Raw genomic sequence first — 21,640 nt, 5'->3', positions numbered from 1 at the left:
AAGGCAAATGCTAACAGCCATAAAAGGGGAACTTGACAGTAACACAATCATAGTAGGGGACTTTAACACCTCACTTTCACCAGTGGACAGATCATCCAAAATGAAAATGAATAAGAAAACACAAGCTTTAAATGATACATTAAACAAGATGGACTTAATTGATATTTCTAGGACATTCCATTCAAAAACAACAGAATACACTTTCTTCTCAAGTGCTCATAGAACATTCTCCAGGATAGATCATATCTTGGGTCACAAGTCAAGCCTTGGTAAATTTAAGAAAATTGAAATTGTATCGGGTATCTTTTCCAACCACAACGCTATGAGACTAGATATCAATTACAGGAAAAAATCTGTAAAAAATACAAACACATGGAGGCTAAACGATACAATACTAAATAACCAAGAGATCACTGAAGAAATCAGAGAGGAAATCAAAAAATACCTAGAAACAAAGACAAAGAAAACACGACGACCCATAACCTTTGGGATGCAGCAAAAGCAGTTCCAAGAGGGAAGTTTATCGCAATACAATCCTACCTCAAGTAACAAGAAAAATCTCAAATAAACAACCTAACCTTACACCTAAAGCAATTAGAGAAAGAAGAACAAAAAACCCCCAAAGATAGCAGAAGGAAAGAAATCATAAAGATCAGATCAGAAATAAATGAAAAAGAAATGAATGAAATGATAGCAAAGATCACTAAAACTAAAAGCTGTTTCTTTGAGAAGATAAAATTAATAAACCATTAGTTAGACTCATCAAGAAAAACAGGGAGAAGACTCAAGTCAACAGCATTAGAAATGAAAAAGGAGAAGTAATAACTAACACTGACGAAATACAAAAGATCATGAGAGATTACTACAAGCAACTATATGCCAATAAAATGGACAACCTGGAAGAAACGGACACATTCTTAGAAAAGCACAACCTTCCGAGACTGAACCAGGAAGAAACAGAAAATATAAACAGACCAATCACAAGCACTGAAATTGAGACTGTGATTAAAAATCTTCCAACAAACAAAAGACCAGGACCAGATGGCTTCACAGGCGAATTCTATCAAACATTTAAAGAAGAGCTAACACCTATCCTTCTCAAACTCTTTCAAAATATAGCAGAGGGAGGAACACTCCCAAACTCATTCTACAAGGCCACCAGCACCCTGGTACCAAAACCAGACAAAGAGGTCACAAAGAAAGAAAACTACTGGCCAATATCACTGATAAACACAGATGCAAAAATCCTCAAAAAACTACTAGCAAACAGAATCCAACAGCACATTAAAAGGATCATACACCATAATCAAGTGGAGTTTATCCCAGGGATGCAAGGATTTTTCAATATACGCAAATCAATCAATGTGATACACCATATTAACAAACTGACGGAGAAAAACAATATGATCATCTCAGTAGATGCAGAAAAAGCTTTAGACAAAATTCAACACCCATTTACAATAAAAACCATACAGAATGTAGGCATAGTGGGAACTTACCTCAACATAATAAAAGCCATATATGACAAACCCACAGCCAACATCGTTCTCAATGGTGAAAAACTGAAACACTTTCCTCTAAGATCAGGAACAAAACAAGGTTGTCCGCTCTCACCATTATTATTCAACATAGTTTTGGAAGTTTTAGCCACAGCAATCAGAGAAGAAAAAGAAATAAAAGGAATCCACATTGGAAAAGAAGAAGTAAAGCTGTCACTGCTTTCAGATGACATGAGAATACATAGAGAATCCTAAAGATGCTACCAGAAAACTACTAGAGCTAATCAATGAATTTGGTAAAGCAGCAGGATACAAAATTAATGCACAGAAATCTCTTGCATTCCTATACACTAATGATGAAAAATCTGAAAGAGAAATTAAGGAAACACTCCCATTTACCACTGCAACAAAAAGAATAAAATACCTAGGAATAAACCTACCTAAGGAGACAAAAGACCTGTATGCAGAAAACTATAAGACACTAAGTAAAGAAATTAAAGATGATACAAACAGATGGAGAGATATACCATGTTCTTGCACTGGAAGAATCAACATTGTGAAAATGACTCTACTACCCAAAGCAACCTACAGATTCAGTGCAATCCCTATGAAACTACCAATGGCATTCTTCACAGAACTAGAACAAAAAATTTCACAGTTTGTATGGAAATACAAAAGACCCAGAATAGCCAAAGCAATCTTCAGAAAGAAAAACGGAGCTGGAGGAATCAGGCTCCCGGACTTCAGACTATGCTACAAAGCTACAGTAATCAAGACAGTATGGTACTGTCACAAAAACAGAAATACAGATCAATGGAATAGGAGAGAAAGTCCAGAGATAAACCCACACACATATGGTGACCATACTTTTGATAAAGGAGGCAAGAATATACGATGGAGAAAAGACAGCCTCTTCAATAAGTGGTGATGGGAAAACTGGAAATCTACATGTAGAAGAATGAAATTAGAACACTCCCTAACACCATACACAAAAGTAAACTCAAAATGTATTAAAGACCTAAATGTAAGGCCAGACAATATCAAACTCTTAGAGGAAAACATAGGCAGAACACTCTTTGACATAAATCACAGCAAGATCCTTTTTGAACCACCTCCTAGAGAAATGGAAATAAAAACAAAAATAAGCAAATGGGACCTAATGAAACTTAAAAGCTTTTTGCACAGAAAAGGAAACCATAAATAAGATGAAAAGTCAACCCTCAAAATGGGAGAAAATACTTGCAAATGAAGCAACTGACAAAGGATTAATCTCCAAAATTTACAAGCAGCTCATGCAGCTCAATATCAAAAAAACAAACAACCCAATCCAAAAGTGAGCAGAAGACCTAAATAGACATTTCTCCAAAGAAGATATACAGATTGCCAACAAACACATGAAAGGATGCTCAACATCACTAATCATTTTAGAGAAATGCAAATCAAAACTACGATGAGGTATCACCTTACACCAGTCAGAATGGCCATCATCAAAAAATGTACAAACAATAAATGCTGGAGAGGATGTGGAGAAAAGGGAACCCTCTTGCACTGGTGGTGGGAATGTAAATTGATACAGCCAGTATGGAGAAAGTATGGAGGTTCCTTATAAAGCTAAAAATAGAACTACCATACCACCCAGCAATCCCACTACTGGGCATATATGCTGAGAAAACCGTAATTCAAAAAGAGTCATGTACCACAATGTTCACTGCAGCTCTATTTACAATAGACAGGACATGGAAGCAACCTAGGTGTCCATCAACAGATGAATGGATAAAGAAGATGTGGCACATATATACAATGGAATATTACTCAGCCATAAAAATAAATGAAATTGAACTATTTGTAGTGAGGTGGATGGACCTAGAGTCTGTCATACAGAGTGAAGTAAGTCAGAAAGAGAAAAACAAATACCATATGCTAACACATATATATGGAATCTAAAAAAAAAAAAAAAGGTTCTGAAGAACCTAGGGGCAGGACAGGAATAAAGACACAGACCTACTAGAGAATGGACTTGAGGACATGAGGAGGGGGAAGGGTAAGCTGGGACAAAGTGATAGAGTGGCATGGACAGATATACACTACCAAACGTAAAATAGATAGCTAGTGGGAAGCAGCCGCATAGCACAGGGAGATCAGCTCAGTGCTTTGTGACCACCTAGAGGGGTGGGATAGGGAGGGTGGGAGGGAGGGAGATGCAAGAGGGAGGAGATACGGGGATACATGTATATGTATAGCTAGTTCACTATGTTATAAAGCAGAAACTAACACACCATTATAAAGCAATTATACTCCAATAAAGATGTTAAAAAAAAAGAAGAGGAATGTAACAGTTTGCTCTACCCCCTTTTCTGCCTTATATGCCTCTCTCCTTTTCTCATCCTAGATAACATCTTAAGTCTCATTCATGCTAATTCATGGTATAAGGTTTACGGAACGGAACAAGTAATTACTGGAAAAATACATGCCAGTCTCTGGGGTACCAGCTTCATATACACATTGCCTCATTTCTCCTTTAAGGGGAAATACTTACAGTTTAACAGAGAATGTCTGAAATTCACAATGTTCTCAAAACACTAAATAGGACAGAAATAATTAGGTACATGATCCATAATTTAATTTAAGGATGGTGACCCCAGCACTGTTTATAATAGCAAAAAAAAAAACAGAAATAACCTAAATATCCAAAAACAATTGGTGTTAGTAATTATCATGTTACAGATATTTATTGACATAGAAAGAAACAGCACCAATTAAAAAAAGGAAGTTGCAATTATCCCATTCTGTCTCAAACATATGTGTGCACGCATCTGCACATAGGCCTGGAAGTATAACCAAGATTTAATGGTGTTTCTCTCTTATTTAGTTATAGGATTTGGGGTGTTTTAGTTTTGGGGGTGCTTTTGGGGGTTTTTCTGCTTATATGTGAGGTAATTTTTTAAAGCTAAATGGTATCTCTTCTCTTTCCTTCTCCTATGGTAGATTTTGTCAACTGGACTAGAATTTCTATTTCCACAATGCTAATATTTATTCTATAGCAGAAATCAGGACCACTGTTCTAGCTAACTGCAAGTTTTCAGTCTGAATAGCTTGTACAGGTGGAGAGCTGCCAGAAGAGGGCAGCACTGGTCACTGAGAACACTGCATGATTTCTACAACAGTGCTGTGCAGACTTCTTTTGTCAGTCACAAGCTCAGTTTATTGTCCAGTTTGCAGAAGGGAAAGAGAAACTAGTAATTGATGAATACCTATTTCTTACGTAAGTAAGCAGGATTATGCACTATTTTTTATCAGGTGAGTTTTGCCCCTAAAACAACCCTGTTAGTTATTATGATTCTCATTTCACAAATAAGCAAATTAAAGTTACTAAAAAGATTAAATAACTGACTCCACATTATACTGGGATTGACATGTACACACTGCTGTATTTAAAACAGATAACCAATAAGGACCTACTGTATAGCACAGGGAACTGTGATCAAAATTCTGTAATAACCTAAATGGGAAAAGAATTTGAAAAAGAATAGATAAATTTATATGTATAAATGAGTCACTTTGCTGTATACCTGAAACTAATACAATATTGTTAATAAACTATACTCCAAATTTTTATAAAATAAAATTTTTTTTTTTAAAAAGTTATACTATCAAGTAGAAGAGCCAGGATTAGAATCTACATTTTTATCATTGAAATGAAAAGCCTGAAGTCTTTCTAGTGCACTGTGGCTCCCACCAAACTCATGAAACTGTAACTATAATCTTAATTACTGGAAGACGATCTCACCTTATTGGCAACAGCATTAACACTTGGCCGGGCGTCAAATATAAACATTTTATGAGATTGGGCATTGGAGTCCATAATGGCTTGAAGGTATTTTTCATCTTCTTTGCTTCGCTTCCCACTTACCCCTACCATGGGCTGGCTACATCGAGTGATTGTAGCTTGACTTTCAGGATGAATCCATGATAAAACCTTAATGGGGGGAAAACAATGGCAACACACCCTTTACATGCTTCTCTGTTTATAATCCTTCTGAAAATCATTACTCTATAAAACTCTGCTAATTGGATTCAAAGCCTAGCCATAAAAGGATATACGAGGCTGCTATGAAAAATCATCTTTCTTTCAAGCCAATTCTGGCATGTGGAAAACCTGGTCTAATTCATTAATCAGATATTGATTTATGAAAGTCACTGATTATTGAAGTGTTGTCTCTAGAAAAAATAGATTAAAAGGGGGCTAAGTAATCCCCACTTTTAAAGTCTGAGTACTATATCAGCAAAACTGTCCAACTATAAAGTCTTCAGAATCTGAATTTTTGTACCTAAAATTATTTGAGCTATCTTTCTAGAACACAGTAATTCATCATAAATTTGTAAAGTTTTCTTCTTTCTAGGATTTAAAGGAAAAAAAGCATTTATCACCATGACCAAAGATGTATATAATAAGATAAAGAAATAGTGAATACAGAGCCAACTTTGTTTTTGAGTTAAGAACCATGCAATTCTGTGCAGCTCTCTAATATCTATCTCAAATTCTCCAGAAATGTCTTTAGTCTAAGTCTTTCCTCTGGTTTTAATCATACTAAATAACACATTCCCTAATATCCCCAGAGAAGACCTGCCACTGTAGCTATTTTTAATCCTGCAACCATTCTCCCATTTGCCATCCTCATCATTATGTGAAGTACAAAAGCAATGGGAAAGTTTCAGCACAGCTTCATACTTACTGGGATACGGCCCCGTGATCTGAAGGATGCCACTCTCTTTAATTCTTCATCAGGAATATTTGCCGGCACAACCAAGAGGGCAGGGTATGTATCACAAAGCTCATACCGTTCATTTATCTTTGATATTCTCCAGCTTTCATTTGGAATTCCCTACATGTGAAATAAAACATAAGACAAATTACTGCCTAACAAAAATATTTTAAAACATCAGAACAGAAGCCTCCTATTCAACTTCTCTTTTCTCCACTATCTATCACTTAAGTTGTTGGAATAGTTATTGTCTGCCTGTGGTGACCAGGCTTTTAGGATGAGATATTCTAACACAGGGATCTGTGTTTATTTTGGAATTCAATTTTATGTTAATAGATTTATTAAATCATTAAATACTGACTGAGTGTTGGGTCTGTCCTAAGCACATCAAATGAAAAGCAAGGAAACAGTAAGACTGAAAATGTTCTTGTCTTTAAAAAGAACACAGGCTCATACAGTTTGACTGGTGAGTGATTCTGCTGCCATTCATCTATACAAAGAAATTTCTGAGGGCAGGCACCAAGTGTCCCAGAATGCTACGTACATGTTTATCACTTACATACCTAAAGTGAATTTTACAGTATTAATAAAATGTTGCTGATGTAAAACATATTAAAAAAAAAACAAGGAAGTAATGGAAGGCAAAATCAAAAAAAGAGGCAAGAGAAACACTTAAAACAATTTTTTAAAAACACACCACTTATTAAACTCATTTGGTCCTTAAATATTTGCCATATTTATAGCTAGTATACCACTTCACATATAGGATTACTTAATAAGACACTTTAAAATTTCCATCCTCCATTCCATAGAAAATAAAGCCATTACATTAAATGGCTGGAATTAAGAAAATACATATATTTTTAATTTTATTACTTCTGACAACTCATAATAAACCGAAAAAGACAAAACTGAAAGAAACCAAATTACAGGAAAAAAAAAACTTTTATTGAGTACCTACTATGTGCAGGCACTATGCCAGCAGCCTTTCTCTCTATCCCTCCCTCCCTCCCTCCCCCACCCGCCCCCCAACACACACATACTACTGTATTCAGGTTTCATTACTGTCATTTTATAGATGAAGAAACTGTGGCACAAACTGTAACTTGACCAAAGGAAGCTGTAAAGAATTCCATGTACATTCTAAAACTACCCTTTTAATTAAAAAAAGTACATTGTGCCTCAAGAAAAATTTTACTATCCTGGTTCACAAAATTGTTATAAAAATCTTAAATCAAAGGGCAGGAGGTACTCTCCTTTAAAAGGGTATTTCTAAAGCTGTTGCTGAACACCCAGGAGGATATTAAAATTAAGAAAGGAAAATTCCCTTCCAGTAATCATGTGATAAATATTATCAACAGAGTTTCCACCTATCCCTAGCCAAGGTCTGTCTCTTCATTAGTGCCTTAAATACTATTTACCCCATTTATTTAGCCTGGTCCCAACTTGCTTCCTATGATCTACATCTCTCCTTCCCTCCTGCTTTCCTCAACTTTCTAGATAATTGTTCAGATAAGATCCTTACTTATTTCCAGAAATAAAAAAAAGGTTTAAGTAAGAGATGTTTAAAATAAATATTCATGCTATAATAAAAAATGTACAATGAAAAAAATGAATTCGTAAGTTTATAGAGGTGGTACTCAACCAAGAAACTTGGATACCACCTCTAACTCTCGCTCACCCTCTACTTCCAACGAATGACTAATTTTTATGATTTTTTTTCTTCCAAAAGTGCCTGAAACAAGTTTGCTCACTTCACTCAATCTTCAGTGTCACTTCCCTAATTCAGGCCATTGTCACTTCTTTTCTGTCCCTCCACAATCCGTTCTCCACATTGCCTCAAAATTCTTTTAAGATGCAAAAGCTATCACATCATTCTTCTGCCTAAAAACTATCAATGGCTACCTATTCCTTTTCACATAAAGTACAGAACCCTTTATGGGACTTGGCAAAGACCTTCACACTCCTGCTTTCCCCAGACTGATCTCTGGCCACTCTAAACTCTAGTCTAGCCTATACCAAACACCTTCAGTTTCCAGATGGCTTCATATTCTATCACCGGAGTACTTGCTCTATTATTCACAATATTCATCACTGTGTATTTTGATTGTTAGTTTACTTCTTTGAATCCTCCATTAAACATATGTTCTTTGGGAGTCAGGATTGTGTCTTTCTGTTTTAGCCACTAGTACACAGTAGGTGCTACATGAATTTGATGAATGAATGAATGAATATATGAATGAATAAAATCAATGAACCACAAGGAAGCTTCTACAAGAAGCAAAATTAGTTTCTGAAGTTTTCTTAGAAAATATGGAGTCAGGGCTTCCCTGGTGGCGCAGTGGTTGAGAGTCCGCCTGCCGATGCAGGGGACATGGGTTCGTGCCCCGGTCTGGGAGGATCCCACATGCCGCGGAGCGGCTAGGCCCGTGAGCCATGGCCGCTGAGCCTGTGTGTCTGGAACCTGTGCGTCCAGAGCCTGTGCTCCGCAACGGGAGAGGCCACAGCAGTGAGAGGCCCGCAAAAAAAAAAAAAAAAAAAAAAAGAAAAAAAGAAAATATGGAGTCAAAGCTGAGAGGGTCAGATCTCCTGAGATCCTAGTGTACCATCTTTAACCCAGGTAGGTAACTCCCATCTCTCTCTCACTGCCTTCCCATATCCTTGAAAGATCACTACCAGCGAGAACTGTTACCACTGAGATTGTGTCATATTCTTCAGAAAAATGGATGGGTGGGAGTAGAATCATTGACTTAAATTACCTTAATGGCTATTGTCCTCCTCATTCTTAGAGAAGCTGACACACCTATCTCCACTAAAGGAACTGCCTTCTAAGCAGAAAACTGGAGTTGGCTAGTCAGCATATACATTCTTTGTAGACAGTGCTAAAGATATAAGGACAGCTGTTGATCTCTGGCATACATCTTTCTATTCTCCATGCAAATCACTGCCCTTCAGTTAATGTATCCATTTGTCAGAGTCAATTTACAACCAAATTAACTGGATTATAGCTTTCCCTAGTGACTTACATTCCAGTTCTGAGGATAAATTCTGTTCTCCTTTACTGTACTTGAGTGCTCTCCAAATTTGTTAAGCAAGGTATCTACCATATGATTATTTCTGCAGAAGACCATGCTCATTTTCTATATACTGATTTTTACTATTTTTAGCAACTTGATGATTTCTCTTGACCTTATCCACAAATTTCAGGGTCCTCTGTATAATCACTACATGTGTCAAGAGAAAATTAAAGAAATACTCTCTTATATAACAAACAAATTGTTACTAACAGTTTTGCCCATTTAAAAAATATATAATCTAATTTCTTTAGGCACTATAACGTATAGGTCTACAAATTTAATGTGGCTTTCCTTTTGTGTTTCAGCGGCAGCACACAAAAAGCCAACCAATCATGACTTCTGTTTTTAGAGCTTTACAATGTAATAAATGTAATAATAATCATTTGGATCGATTTCTATGGTTTATAATGTGCCTTTCTGTATATCACTAATCCTTCAAACAATCCTATAAGGCAGTTACTATCACCAAGTAAAAAATAAAGGCACTGTGACATGAGTGACTCATTCAACAGCACATATCTAAGTGTGACAGCTAAGCAAGTGCTAGAGCTAGGATTCAAAACTGAGTCTTCTAAATGATCTGGAATTAGATTGTGGTGATAGCTGCACAACCTTTAGTAGAAAATTTTATGGTATGTGAATTATATATCAATTTTAAAGAAAAAAAGAATAGAGAGGCTGTGTGTTTTGAGATGGTATAATCTCCAAAATATGTTAGATGAAAAAGAAGGGTACAGTGTGCACAGAATGCTATTATCTGCTTTAAAAAAATACTGTATACACATTATACAAGCTGTGTAGCATAAAATCTCTGAAAGGATATACGGGTAATGAGTAGCATTATTTCCTAAAGGGAGAGGAACTGGGATGGCTGGGGAACAATGTTGCCGTAAGGGAAACCTTCCTTTCAGTATAACCTTTTATACCTTTTGAATTATATACAGAGTGTATTACCGCATCCATTTTTTTTTTAATTTAAAAGAAGAAAAAAGGAATACTCTGATGCTTTATCTTTAGTCTCAACATTTATATTAAGAGATTACCCTGAAGAGCAAAGGAAAAACCATCAACAAAATGAAAAGGCACCCTATGAAATTGGAGAAAATATTTGCAAACCATATACCTGATATGGTGTTAATATCCAAAATATATAAAGAACTTAAAAACAACAACAAAAAATCCGATTAAGAATGAGCAAAGGATCTGAATAAACATTTTCCCAAAGACATAAAATGGCTAGCAAGCACATGAAAAGATGCTCAACATCACTCATCATCAGGGAAATGCAAATCAAAACTACAATGAGATATCGCCTCACACCTGTTAAAATGGCTAATTACACAGCATTGTAAAGCAATTATACTCCAATAAAGATGTACTAAAAAATAAATAATTTTTAAATAAATAAATAATTAATTTAAAAAAATGGCTAATCACCAAAAAAACAAGAAATCACAAGTGTTGGCGAGGATGTGCAGAAAAGGGAGCCCTTGTGCAGTGTTGGTGGGAAACAGTAAGGAGGTTCCTCAAAAAATTAAAAATAGAACTACTATATGATCCAGCAATTCCACTTCTGAGTATTTATTCAAAGAAAATAAAAACACTAAGTCAAAAAGATATATGCTTCCATTCATTGTAGCATTATTTACAATAGCCAAGATATGGACACAATGTAAGTGCTCACTGATGAATGAAGAAAATGTGGTATATAATATATATATATGTGTGTGTGTGTATATATATATATATATATATATATATATATATATATATAAAGAGAGCGAGAGATCTCTATATATAATGGAATTTTATTCAACCATAGAAAGAATGAAATCTTGCCACTTGTGACAACACGGATGGAACCTGAGCGCAGAATGTTAAGTGAAATAAGACAGAAAAAAGCAAATATTGTATGACGATCTCACTTATATGTGGAATCTTAAAAAAAAAACAAGAAAACAAGCTCATAGATAAAGGGAACAAACTGATGGTTGGTTGTTGGAAGCTTGGAAGCAGGGGGTCAGGAGTGGGCGAAATGGTGAAGGGAGCCAAAAGGTACAAGCTTCCAATTATAAAGTAAATGTAAGTCACAGGGATACACTGTACAGATGGTAACTATAGTTAATACTGTATTGTATATTTGAAAGTTGGGAAGAGAATAAATCTTGAAAGATCTCATCACAAGAAAAAAAAATCCTGTAACTGCTTTTGGTGACACTGCCTAGATGTTAACTAGACTTACTGTGGTGATCATTTCACAATATATATAAATATCAAATCATTATGGTGTATACCTGAAACTAATATAATGTCATATGTCAATTATACCTCAATGAAAACAAGAAAAGAAACAAACAGAAGAGATTATCTTCATTTTCTTCAGTAATAAACTTAATTTTTTTAAAAAAAGTCTTCTAACTACACCAAATACAATGTCCTCTCCACTAGACTTTAACTTAGTTGACTCAGAGGCAAAGTGTCCAACTCTGCAGTAAAAAGCCAACAAATTAATCTAGTAAGTCAAAGACCATAAAGCATCTGTATTATTCAGTGTAGAGTTCAATGCTGTATTCTGATTACTGCATTTCCTAATCTCATAATTCTCTTTCTGAATGCGTATAGCTGTTCATTTACTCTTTTTTTCAATTGGAGTACAGCTAATTTACAATATTGTATTACTTTCAAACGTACAGCAAAGTGATTCAGTTATACATATTTTCTCTGATTTTTTTCCATTATAGGTTATTACAAGATATTGAATATAGGTTCCTGTACTATACAGTAAATCATTGTTGTTTATTTTACATACAGTGGTGTGTATCTGTTAATCCCATACTCCTAACTTATCTCTCCCCCCACCTCTTTCCCCTTTGGTAAACATGAGTTTTTTTTCTATGTCAGTGAGTCTGTTTCTGTTTTGTAAACAAGTTAATTTGTATTACTTTTTTAGTTCCACATATAAGTGGTATTATATATTTGTCTTTCTCTGCCTGGCTTATTTCACTCACTATGATAATCTCTAGGTCCATTCACATTGCTGCAAATGGCAATATTTCATTCCTTTTTATGGCTGAGTAATATTCCTGTGTGTGTGTGTGTGTGTGTGTGTGTGTGTGTGTGTGTGTGTGTGTGTGTATGTGTGTGTGTGTATACACACCACATCTTCTTGATCCATTCATCAGTTGATGAACACTTAGGTTGCTTCCATGACTTTGCTACTGTAAATAGTGACGCTATGAAACATTAGGGTGCGTGTATCTCTTTGAATTAGAGTTTTCATCTTTTCCAGATCACATGGTAACTCTTAGCTTTTTAAGGAACCTCCAGACTATTTTCCATAGTGACTATACCAATTTACATTCCCACCAAAAGTGTAGGAAGGTTCTCTTTTCTCCACACCCTCTGCAGCGTTTATTTGTAGACTTTTTGATGATGGCCATTCTGACCAGGGTGAGGTGATACTTCATTATAGTTTTGAATTGCATTTCTCTAATAATTGGCAATGTTGAGCCTCTTTTCATGTGATTGTTGGCCATCTGCATGTCTTTGGAGAAATGTCTATTTAGGTCTTCTGCCCATTTTTTGATCGGGTTGTTTGTTTTTTCGCACTCACTCTTCAACTTATTCTTTTTCATATTAATTTCTTTCTTTTCGCTGGACACAGTTATCTCATCTCCTTTCCAAAGTTCTATGTTGAATGCTACTACAACAGACAGCAATTTTTGCCCAGATTCCCAAAGAATATTCTTCATTTTTACAATCTACAGACATTTGTTAGTTTTTCTGATTGCTTTGCCACCTAATTCTGACACTGGATTTTTGGTTTAGCAAAAATTTTGCAATGTTATTTGTAGACTCTTGGTTTTTAAAAGCTGATCCATTTATTTTGTATTCTGCTTCATATTTTGCCAGCTGATGGTTTTATAACTGAATGGTTTTATAACTGATGATTTTATAACTAATTTTAAATTTTACTCGCCACATGCAATTGAGGAACAAAATCAGTTTCAAACCATCTGGATATCTTTAGTTCTCTAGTGATGGTTTTTTATTCTTCCTGGCTTTCTGAAACAAACCTAAAAAATTAGAAGCTTTATAGTAATTAAAATGCAATGTTTAAAATCTAAATACAAAAATCACAGCCTAATGTTTGTCGTATTTGAATTCTAGATGATTTGAATATCAAATTTAATAATTACCAAGAAACAATCAATGTGTTTGAAAAATTCTCAAGAATGCACAGTGAACATGTGGAAAGTTAAAAATAAAGACTATTTTTGGTAGAGTTTAAGTATTGCAGTATAGGAACTCTGGGAAGTGGTATATTGAGGAAGAACAGGGAAAATGATACACTCTAACACAGATTTCAAGACTGAATTCTGGGGCTTCCCTGGTGGTGCAGTGGTTGAGAGTCTGCCTGCCAATGCAGGGGACACGGGTTCGTGCCCCGGTCCAGGAAGATCCCACATGCCGCGGAGCGGCTGGGCCCGTGAGCCATGGCCGCTGAGCCTGCGTGTCCAGAGCCTGTGCTCCGCAACGGGAGAGACCACAACAGTGAGAGGCCCGCGTACCGCAAAAAAAAAAAAAAAAAAAAAAAAAAAAGACTGAATTCTGCTTTAATCTCCTACTGTGGTGAATCACATTATTAGGTTTTCTAATATTAAGCAAACTCACCTTAGTCATGATGTATTATCTCTTTTGTATACTATCAGATTTGATTTATTAACATTTTATGTAGAAGTGTGTCCCCTGAAAATGTAGAACTTTCAAATGTTTATGTGCAGCTAAATTATAAGCAATAATTAGGAAATGTTTTCAGAATTAAATTATAGGATACTCACAAAGAAAAATCTGAGTGAATAATGCGAATGACATATAAAAACATTAAAACGTAAATATATTTACAATTTTATTTTTTTAATTATTAAACATTTTTTAAATAAACTGATTTACTTGTAAACTCTTAGATAAGATTCATGAAAGATCATTGGCATAGTCTGAAAAGCTGTTTAAAGAAACTGAAAGGCAATCAAAAAAATCAAGATTAGCCTTTATTAAAGAAACAACAACAAAAACCACAAAACTACATAAAGTTGTTCACTTCTATCCATGAACATTTTGTTGTAATGAAAAGAATACAGAATATTGAAATTCAAAAAAAAAAAGTACTTACCTGCCTTCTATACTCTAAAAGAGAGTCATATAGCTTCCACCCGTTTTCAGGGAATACTTCTTTGTACTCAAAAGCAAAAAGAGGCTACAAAAAGTAAAGAGTTAATAGCTAAAAAAGACATTTAAGAAGGTAATGAATCAGAAATGTAACCTTATCATACCCCAAGTTTTCATTTACTTATCTGTAAGGATATTTTGTATTGGTATTCTTCTTTATATTGTTGTTTTAGCTTTTGTTTTACAATTTTGAAAACTTACTTTTTTTTATATTTTCAAGCACAGAAAAGCACAAAGGTCTGCCACCAAGATTTATCAAATGCTAACATATCACCATGTTTCCTTCAGATATCTTTGGTAGCTGTTTTAGGTTTACTTCTAAATAATGAAAGATATTACATAAAAAAGACATCTTCTGATATAATTAATTAGTTTGACATCACAGATATCAGCAGTTAAGCAGCTTTAAAGATTATGCTACATTTTCTAAAACATACTGAATAAACTTTTTATTTTAGGGCACACTATCTGTACCAAAAAAGAAACTTTTATTTATCATTAATGTAGACAGAATAGCAGGAACAACTATGATGATAAAACACTCAAACTCGAGTCAGAAGACCAGGATTGATTCTAAATTTTACTTCTTACTAACTATTCCACTGAGTCAATTGTTTACCCTGCTCCTGGTTTCAACTTTAAAATATGGATAAATAATATTTAGCACCATAAGGCTACTGTAGAAGTTAGATTATATAAAATAAATGAGGAAACCTAGTACTGTTAATAGCACACAGTAGGAACTCAGTTCTAAGTATTTATCCACCCTTCCCTCCTGAAATTGCTAGACTTAACTCTCAGCTCTCAATTAAAAAGATTTCACATCCTAATGAAAACCACATACAGCTTTTCATCATGGAAATACCCTGGATAGAAAGATCATATAATGACAGAATGTCAGTCTGCAGGGATGGACCTCAGAAATCAGCTAGTCCAGCTTCCTCATTTTGTACTCTAAAAAGCTGGTCCTATAGATTAAACCTAAACTAGACATCTGGCAAGGTGGGATTGTAAACAGAGAGATTCTAAATAGCCTAGATAAGTTTCTTGACACTACACCAACAATTATAATATAGCTTTTTCAAAGATGAGAAACCTCTTACCAGGTTATTAGAGACAGGAAATGCATATTTCATTAGATTCTCAAATATAGATCTTCTTGTTCGCCCCTCAGGCTTATGAGCAAACCGTAAGTTCCGAATATCCTAGAAAAGAGTTATGATCCAAGTCACCTATCATTGTTCACTTTTTATTTAATGAACAAATAAGGCAACTATTTGTTCATTAAATAAAAAGTGAATGAATGTGGGATACAAAAATAGACAACAGCTCCTGGAGGCAGGGAAATTACAATGCCTTATTGAGAGAAACAAAAATAAACACAAGACACTCTGATACAAGGCACAATTCAGAGGACAGAAAATTTCCCTCTGCTTATGAACTCAAAATAGGCCACTGAAGGAGCCAGCATCTGATGTAGGCACTGGAGATTAGAGATACTATATCTGAAGTCATGATATTACATGGCTGATACACACTATCAACATTATGTCCTGGGACTTCCCTGGTGGTCCAGTGGTAAAGAATCCACCTTCCAATGCAGGGGACGCGGGTTGATCCCTGGTCGGGGAACTAAGACTCCACATGCCACAGGGCAACTAAGCCCCCTCACCACAACTACTGAGCTCACGTGCCTCAACTAGAGAGCCCGCTTGCCGCAAACTACAGAGCCCACGTGCTCGGGAACCCGCACACCACAACTACAGAGCCCACATGCCACAACTAGAGAAGAAAAAACCTGCACACCACAACTACAGAGAAGCCCATGCACTGGAACAAAGGATCCGCGTGCCTCAACGAATATCCCACATGCCGCAACTAAGACCCAATGCAGCCAAAAATAAATTAAATAAATAAATCTTTAAAAAAAATATGTCCTTTCCCTGTGAAAGCCCAATGTCTGTTATGAATTTCCCTATTAAAAACCTGATTAGCTGTTGTTATATTTCATAAATGTCTTCATTCCCATTATGCTTGGTGATCATTTGCCTACTTATAATCCCTTTCCAGGACTCATTTCCATTGGATCTTCAAATCATAAGGCTCCTGCTACTAGACTGATAGAACCAAACTCTGCCTAAAGGTCTTCCTCCAGTCCACGTCCCAAGTTCTTCAACTGTCTACTAGCAAAAACTTTGAATAGTTTGACTGATATCATCCAGGCTCTAAAATCAGATCTAAAGAGCAAAATTCCCTTCCCTTATTTGTTCTCAAGCAGTTTGCTATGCTCAGGCTGAATGTAGATATTCATGTTCCAATTTACTGAGACCTTAATAGCACTAAGAAAATAAACGGGATTAAGAATAATTTTAAGACTATTCATTTCTTTTTTTTTTTTTTTTTTTTTTTTTTTTGTGGTACACGGGCCTCTCACTGTTGTGGCCTCTCCCGCTGCAGAGCACAGGCTCCAGATGCGCAGGCTCAGCGGCCATGGCTCACGGGCCCAGCCGCTCCGTGGCATGTGGGATCCTCCCGGACCGGGGCACGAACCCGTGTCCCCTGCATCGGCAGGCAGACTCTCAACCACTGCACCACCAGGGAAGCCCAAGACTATTCATTTTATTTAAGTGGTTTCATCTAGACAGAATTCAAAATAGCTTTTTTCCACTGCATTCTGTAAAACTGAGCACACAGAGACACTCCACTACAATGCACCTACAGAACATGAACAAGTAGAACATTTTATCATAAATCTGATCCAAAATTAGAATGCCAGCTCTACCATCTTCTAAAACAAATGTGTGAGAAACTAAGCTGATATTTTGTTTTTCATCAGTAAATACCTTTACAACTAATAGAGATATTCATAATCACTCTGTTTAACAGAGCTCTCCAAAAGTACCATAACAGGGGCCCTACAAATGTTTGGGTTTATTGATAATGGTCTTGTTCTATGGAAAAAGTTATATTTAAAATGATCAAAATTTCAAAGTCACCCTCTTTCATGTCCTCTTATATTCTATGCTCTATTTACTCTTAGACCACAGAAGAGCAATCAGGAGACAATGTGCCTGTCACACAGCTGACACTATTATACTCTTAGAGCCCTTCCAACTATAATGGAAAAGCACACAAATAATTACTAAGTCATTAGCTTTAATACTAGATTCATAAAGCTTCTAAGATTGGCATGAGAAAGGATCTTGAAAGTTACGCATATGCTGTTGCTTTTACTTTTCTGGCACTCGCAGAACAGCAAAAGAAAGGAAAAAGATGATCTAAAAGTGAGATGTACACAGCTGTTAATTAGGCTATATAGTAAGAACAGTGACCTTAGAAGTGGCAATGGTATTAAATATTTATAACTGAATGTTAAGATTATAACAATCTAACTCTCATTCAAGTATCAATGCACTTAAGGAATACCAGTTAGATAAGAAAATGCAGAAGGTCTATAACATGAAGTTTTCCTCACCACTGTTTTAGAAGCGGAAAAATTATGAGAACTAGAAATAGGAAACAGAGGTGATTGTATCATAATCAGTTCCTCCACTACAAAGTACTATGAGCCTTAACTACTCAGAGTCTTATGTTTCTAATTTGTAAATTAAAGGTAATAATGTCCATCATGCCTACTTCAAGATTTTTATGAGGCTCAAAAATGAAATGAATGTGAGAGTACTTTGTGTTCAGTCCAAAAAATTCAAGTCTAATTCACGACCGATCACCTTTTTATTACTCCTAAATGTTGTTTTCTTCTACCAGAATGACTCTTCTAGCATGAAATCCATTTGATATTTTGGAAGTTTCTAAAATATCTATTCAATAGAAAGCTTTTCAAACAAACAAAAAAATTGCATACGTATTACAACATTTACCTTGCACACAGTTTCAAGTCCGTAAGAGTTTTCACCTCGACTAGAAGCACCACCAATTTTTTCTACTCTACTTATAACACCAAGAGAAGCATCTAAAACAAATGGGGGATCCTAAAAGAAGGAAAAAAAAATTAAAACTGAGCAACTGATACTGTACAATTATAGCTGAGAAAAATATTAACTAGAAATGCTTTAATTAACAATGACCAAAGATGAACAAACAACACACAGATGTACATATAAAAATCTAATCCAACAAGCCTTACCCGTTCCATGCTTTTGAAATATAACCTGTAATTCGTAACAGTCAGAGTTCCTCGTACAGCACCAGTGAATGGACATATATAAGTTACATCTTTGGCTGAAAAGGAAAAGAGCCCACAATTTACTATACATTGTGCACTATTAAAAACTGCACTATCGTCTTTTCACAAACAAAATTTAAAAGAATTCTGATTGCTAGTCTAAATTACGATCAAAAAAATCACAGAATCAGTGATTCAAAGAGACCTCAAATGCCAAATCCAAGCTTCTAACCACACACTAATCTTGGGAAGGAATGTAGAATAAATGGGAAGGACTGAAGAAGCGGAGGGACATCCTTTACCCTGAGACAGACACAAGGAAACAAAGATGGCCACTCTCCCTGATGGACAGACTAGGTGTGGCAGTTGGAGTGGTGAGTGGAGGAGTAGTGGTAAAGGTGGGAACAACAGTAAATGTCTCAAGTCACAGTCACCAATCATCTAATCATAGTTCCTAGATCATCTCTCCAATCTGCTGGTCTTCTTCTGGCCACAGTCTAGTGTGTCACCATTCCTCTAACTATACAATACCTAAAACATAATAACAGAAACTCCTGACCTGATTATATTTATATGGAAAATACTGTACAGAAAATGAAACATATATGAAATAGATTCTTAGAAAAAATAACAATACGAGGGTATTATATTCCTGACCGAGCAACAGAAGTCAAACTTTGTAGAGAAATAATCACAAGCATTGTTTAATTAAATGATAAATGAATCTATACAGTATTATCGCTTTTTAAAACGTGTTAATTAAGCAGGGTAACTCAGCTACCACCAGCTCAAAATAATATTTAATATGGTAGAGTTCATATGCCCAATACAAAGGTTTTTTGTATCTTAAAACATTCATAAATCCCTGCTATGTCATTATTGTAACAAAGCAGCAGGTAAAGGAACACCTTCATTGTTCCAAGAAACTAAGGCACAATTAGGAGCAAAAAATTTCTAAGAACGTTTCAAGGGGCTTCTGGGAAAACTTAGGAACATGAAATATGTTTAATAAGGTATTGCAACTTCCTGACATTGCTTTCTATTCCTCACTTTGAAGGACTAACCGCTTTGTATGGAATTTGAAATGAGACTGATCTTCTAACAAACATTTCTAACCTTCAAAATAGCTCCCCTGGGAATGTTCAAGTATGAGCTAAATTATTTGAATCATTGTTTCCAATGTTTCATTTAGAGGGAAGCTATTAAAATTAAATAAGCCAATAATTATAGAAAGATACATAAACTTGCCTTGCAGACATTTTCTTGCCCTTATGAATTTTTATCTCAACTGGGAAAGCTTTATTCAATGTTACTAAAAACATTGCTTGTTTTCCAGAGCCAATTTTCTTCACTCAGACAAGAAAATCAGTCTTATTATTCTATATTCTACTACAGGATATGTCTCTCTTAGTCCCAGCCCAAAGTTTTTGTTACACTTCCCCTTTATTCTAAAATCATGAAATAACATACATGAAAGTGCTTCCAAAATTAAAAGTACTCTACTAGATATCGGGTTGGCCAAAAAGTTCATTTGGTTAATGAATATATTATTCAATAAACTTCTTGATGAAAATTACTTACAACCGAACGAACTTTTTGGCCAATCCAATACAAGGGTTTATAGCTATGTTACTATTATCATCATTAGGCTTGGCTTTGCTCTGTCCCTTTTATCCTTTTTCCTCAGGCTGGTGGCAGCTAAGTCACTCTGAAGAGAGAATTTATGCCTAGCAGAGTTTGTACCAAGTAGAAGAGAGACTGTGATTAGGAATCTTAACCAGAGCGAATGACAATAGTAACAACCAGCACTGATAGCCTAGCACTTCAGAATTTATAAAGTACTTTTTACCTGAGTACCTCCCTTAACCTTCAAAACAACCTTTAAATATAAAACCTCTAATTACCTACAATTTTTAGATGAGAATACCAGGGCTCAGAGAAGTAAAACAAATTGTCTAATGTTTCATAACCAGTAATTGCTAAGATTAGGACTTGAATGCAATTCCTATGACTGCAAATTCAAATTTCCTTCTACCACATCATGCAAAGCTAAGCCACTCAAGTAGCACAGTCTGTCTCCTGTGTTAAAGGGTGAAATACTGCCGTCTGGGGCCACCTCTACTGCTGGTGTGTGCAGGCCACAATACTCTGAGGCTGTGGCTGCTACTGTTAAAGCATTCTGTTGATGTTCCTAACACTACTCTTTTAAAAAATGTCTAAACTGCAGATTTACATTAAACCAACTAAGAATGTCTTTTCTATATGAAGTAATACACTCAAGGTTACCAGCCTTATCCTTTGTATTACATTGAATTTTTTGAATAATCAAGTCTATACAGATGACTTTGAATCAGAATATTTTATTTAACATGTTAGGTATTCCTCTAAATTTCCCAATATTGATACTGCCTAGTGGTACCAAAAGAGCTTAGATTTACCAATCCTCTCAAATTTTCCCTGAGCTCACAAAGAATCAATAATAGTTTCCATGAGGCAGTTCAAAATGACTTTGAGAGTACATATCTATAAGGATGTAAAATATATACAAATAAATGTAATATATGAGAACATGCAATCTGTGCAGAAAGAGAGGCACAAAAACATACTCTAAGTAATACAAAGAAGGAAAGTCCATTAAGCTATGGGATCGGAGAAGGTTCAAGGAACACAGCCATGTGAGTTGTGCCCCACTGGCTGGTATCCTTTTAATGGGTAGAGATGTTGATACAGCACTCAATGCAGAGAAGAACCTAAACTAAAATACAGAAGTAAGAAAGTAAAGTAACTATTTGGACAAGGTAAGTATACAGTCTGGATCTCTCTAATTTATATTATATCACATTCTCTTCATTCCTTCTCAGTTTCCCTCCCTGGTTCTTCTTCTACCAT

The 21,640-nt window shown here is 35.4% G+C and overlaps 1 protein-coding gene across 3 annotated transcripts in view; it reads right to left on the bottom strand.

The window, feature by feature from the left end:
- MTMR2 (myotubularin related protein 2) overlaps positions 1–21,640 on the bottom strand; it is a gene marked incomplete at both ends in the record, with an annotated part of 106,706 nt that overhangs the window by 19,838 nt on the left and 65,228 nt on the right. For all 3 annotated transcript variants that reach the window (XM_079709009.1, XM_079709010.1, XM_079709011.1), the window contains 6 exons: positions 5,287–5,475; positions 6,233–6,382; positions 14,513–14,596; positions 15,672–15,773; positions 18,447–18,557; positions 18,713–18,807. In XM_079709009.1, coding sequence (XP_079565135.1) covers positions 5,287–5,475; positions 6,233–6,382; positions 14,513–14,596; positions 15,672–15,773; positions 18,447–18,557; positions 18,713–18,807 — 731 coding nt within the window. The remainder of the gene's footprint in view (positions 1–5,286; positions 5,476–6,232; positions 6,383–14,512; positions 14,597–15,671; positions 15,774–18,446; positions 18,558–18,712; positions 18,808–21,640) is intronic.

The sequence above is a fragment of the Hyperoodon ampullatus genome (assembly GCF_949752795.1).
Source record: "Hyperoodon ampullatus genome assembly, chromosome: 7".
Taxonomy (NCBI): Eukaryota; Metazoa; Chordata; class Mammalia; order Artiodactyla; family Ziphiidae; genus Hyperoodon; species Hyperoodon ampullatus.
The sequence above is the reverse complement of the archived record's forward strand: the minus strand, read 5'-3'. Positions and strand labels throughout refer to the sequence as shown.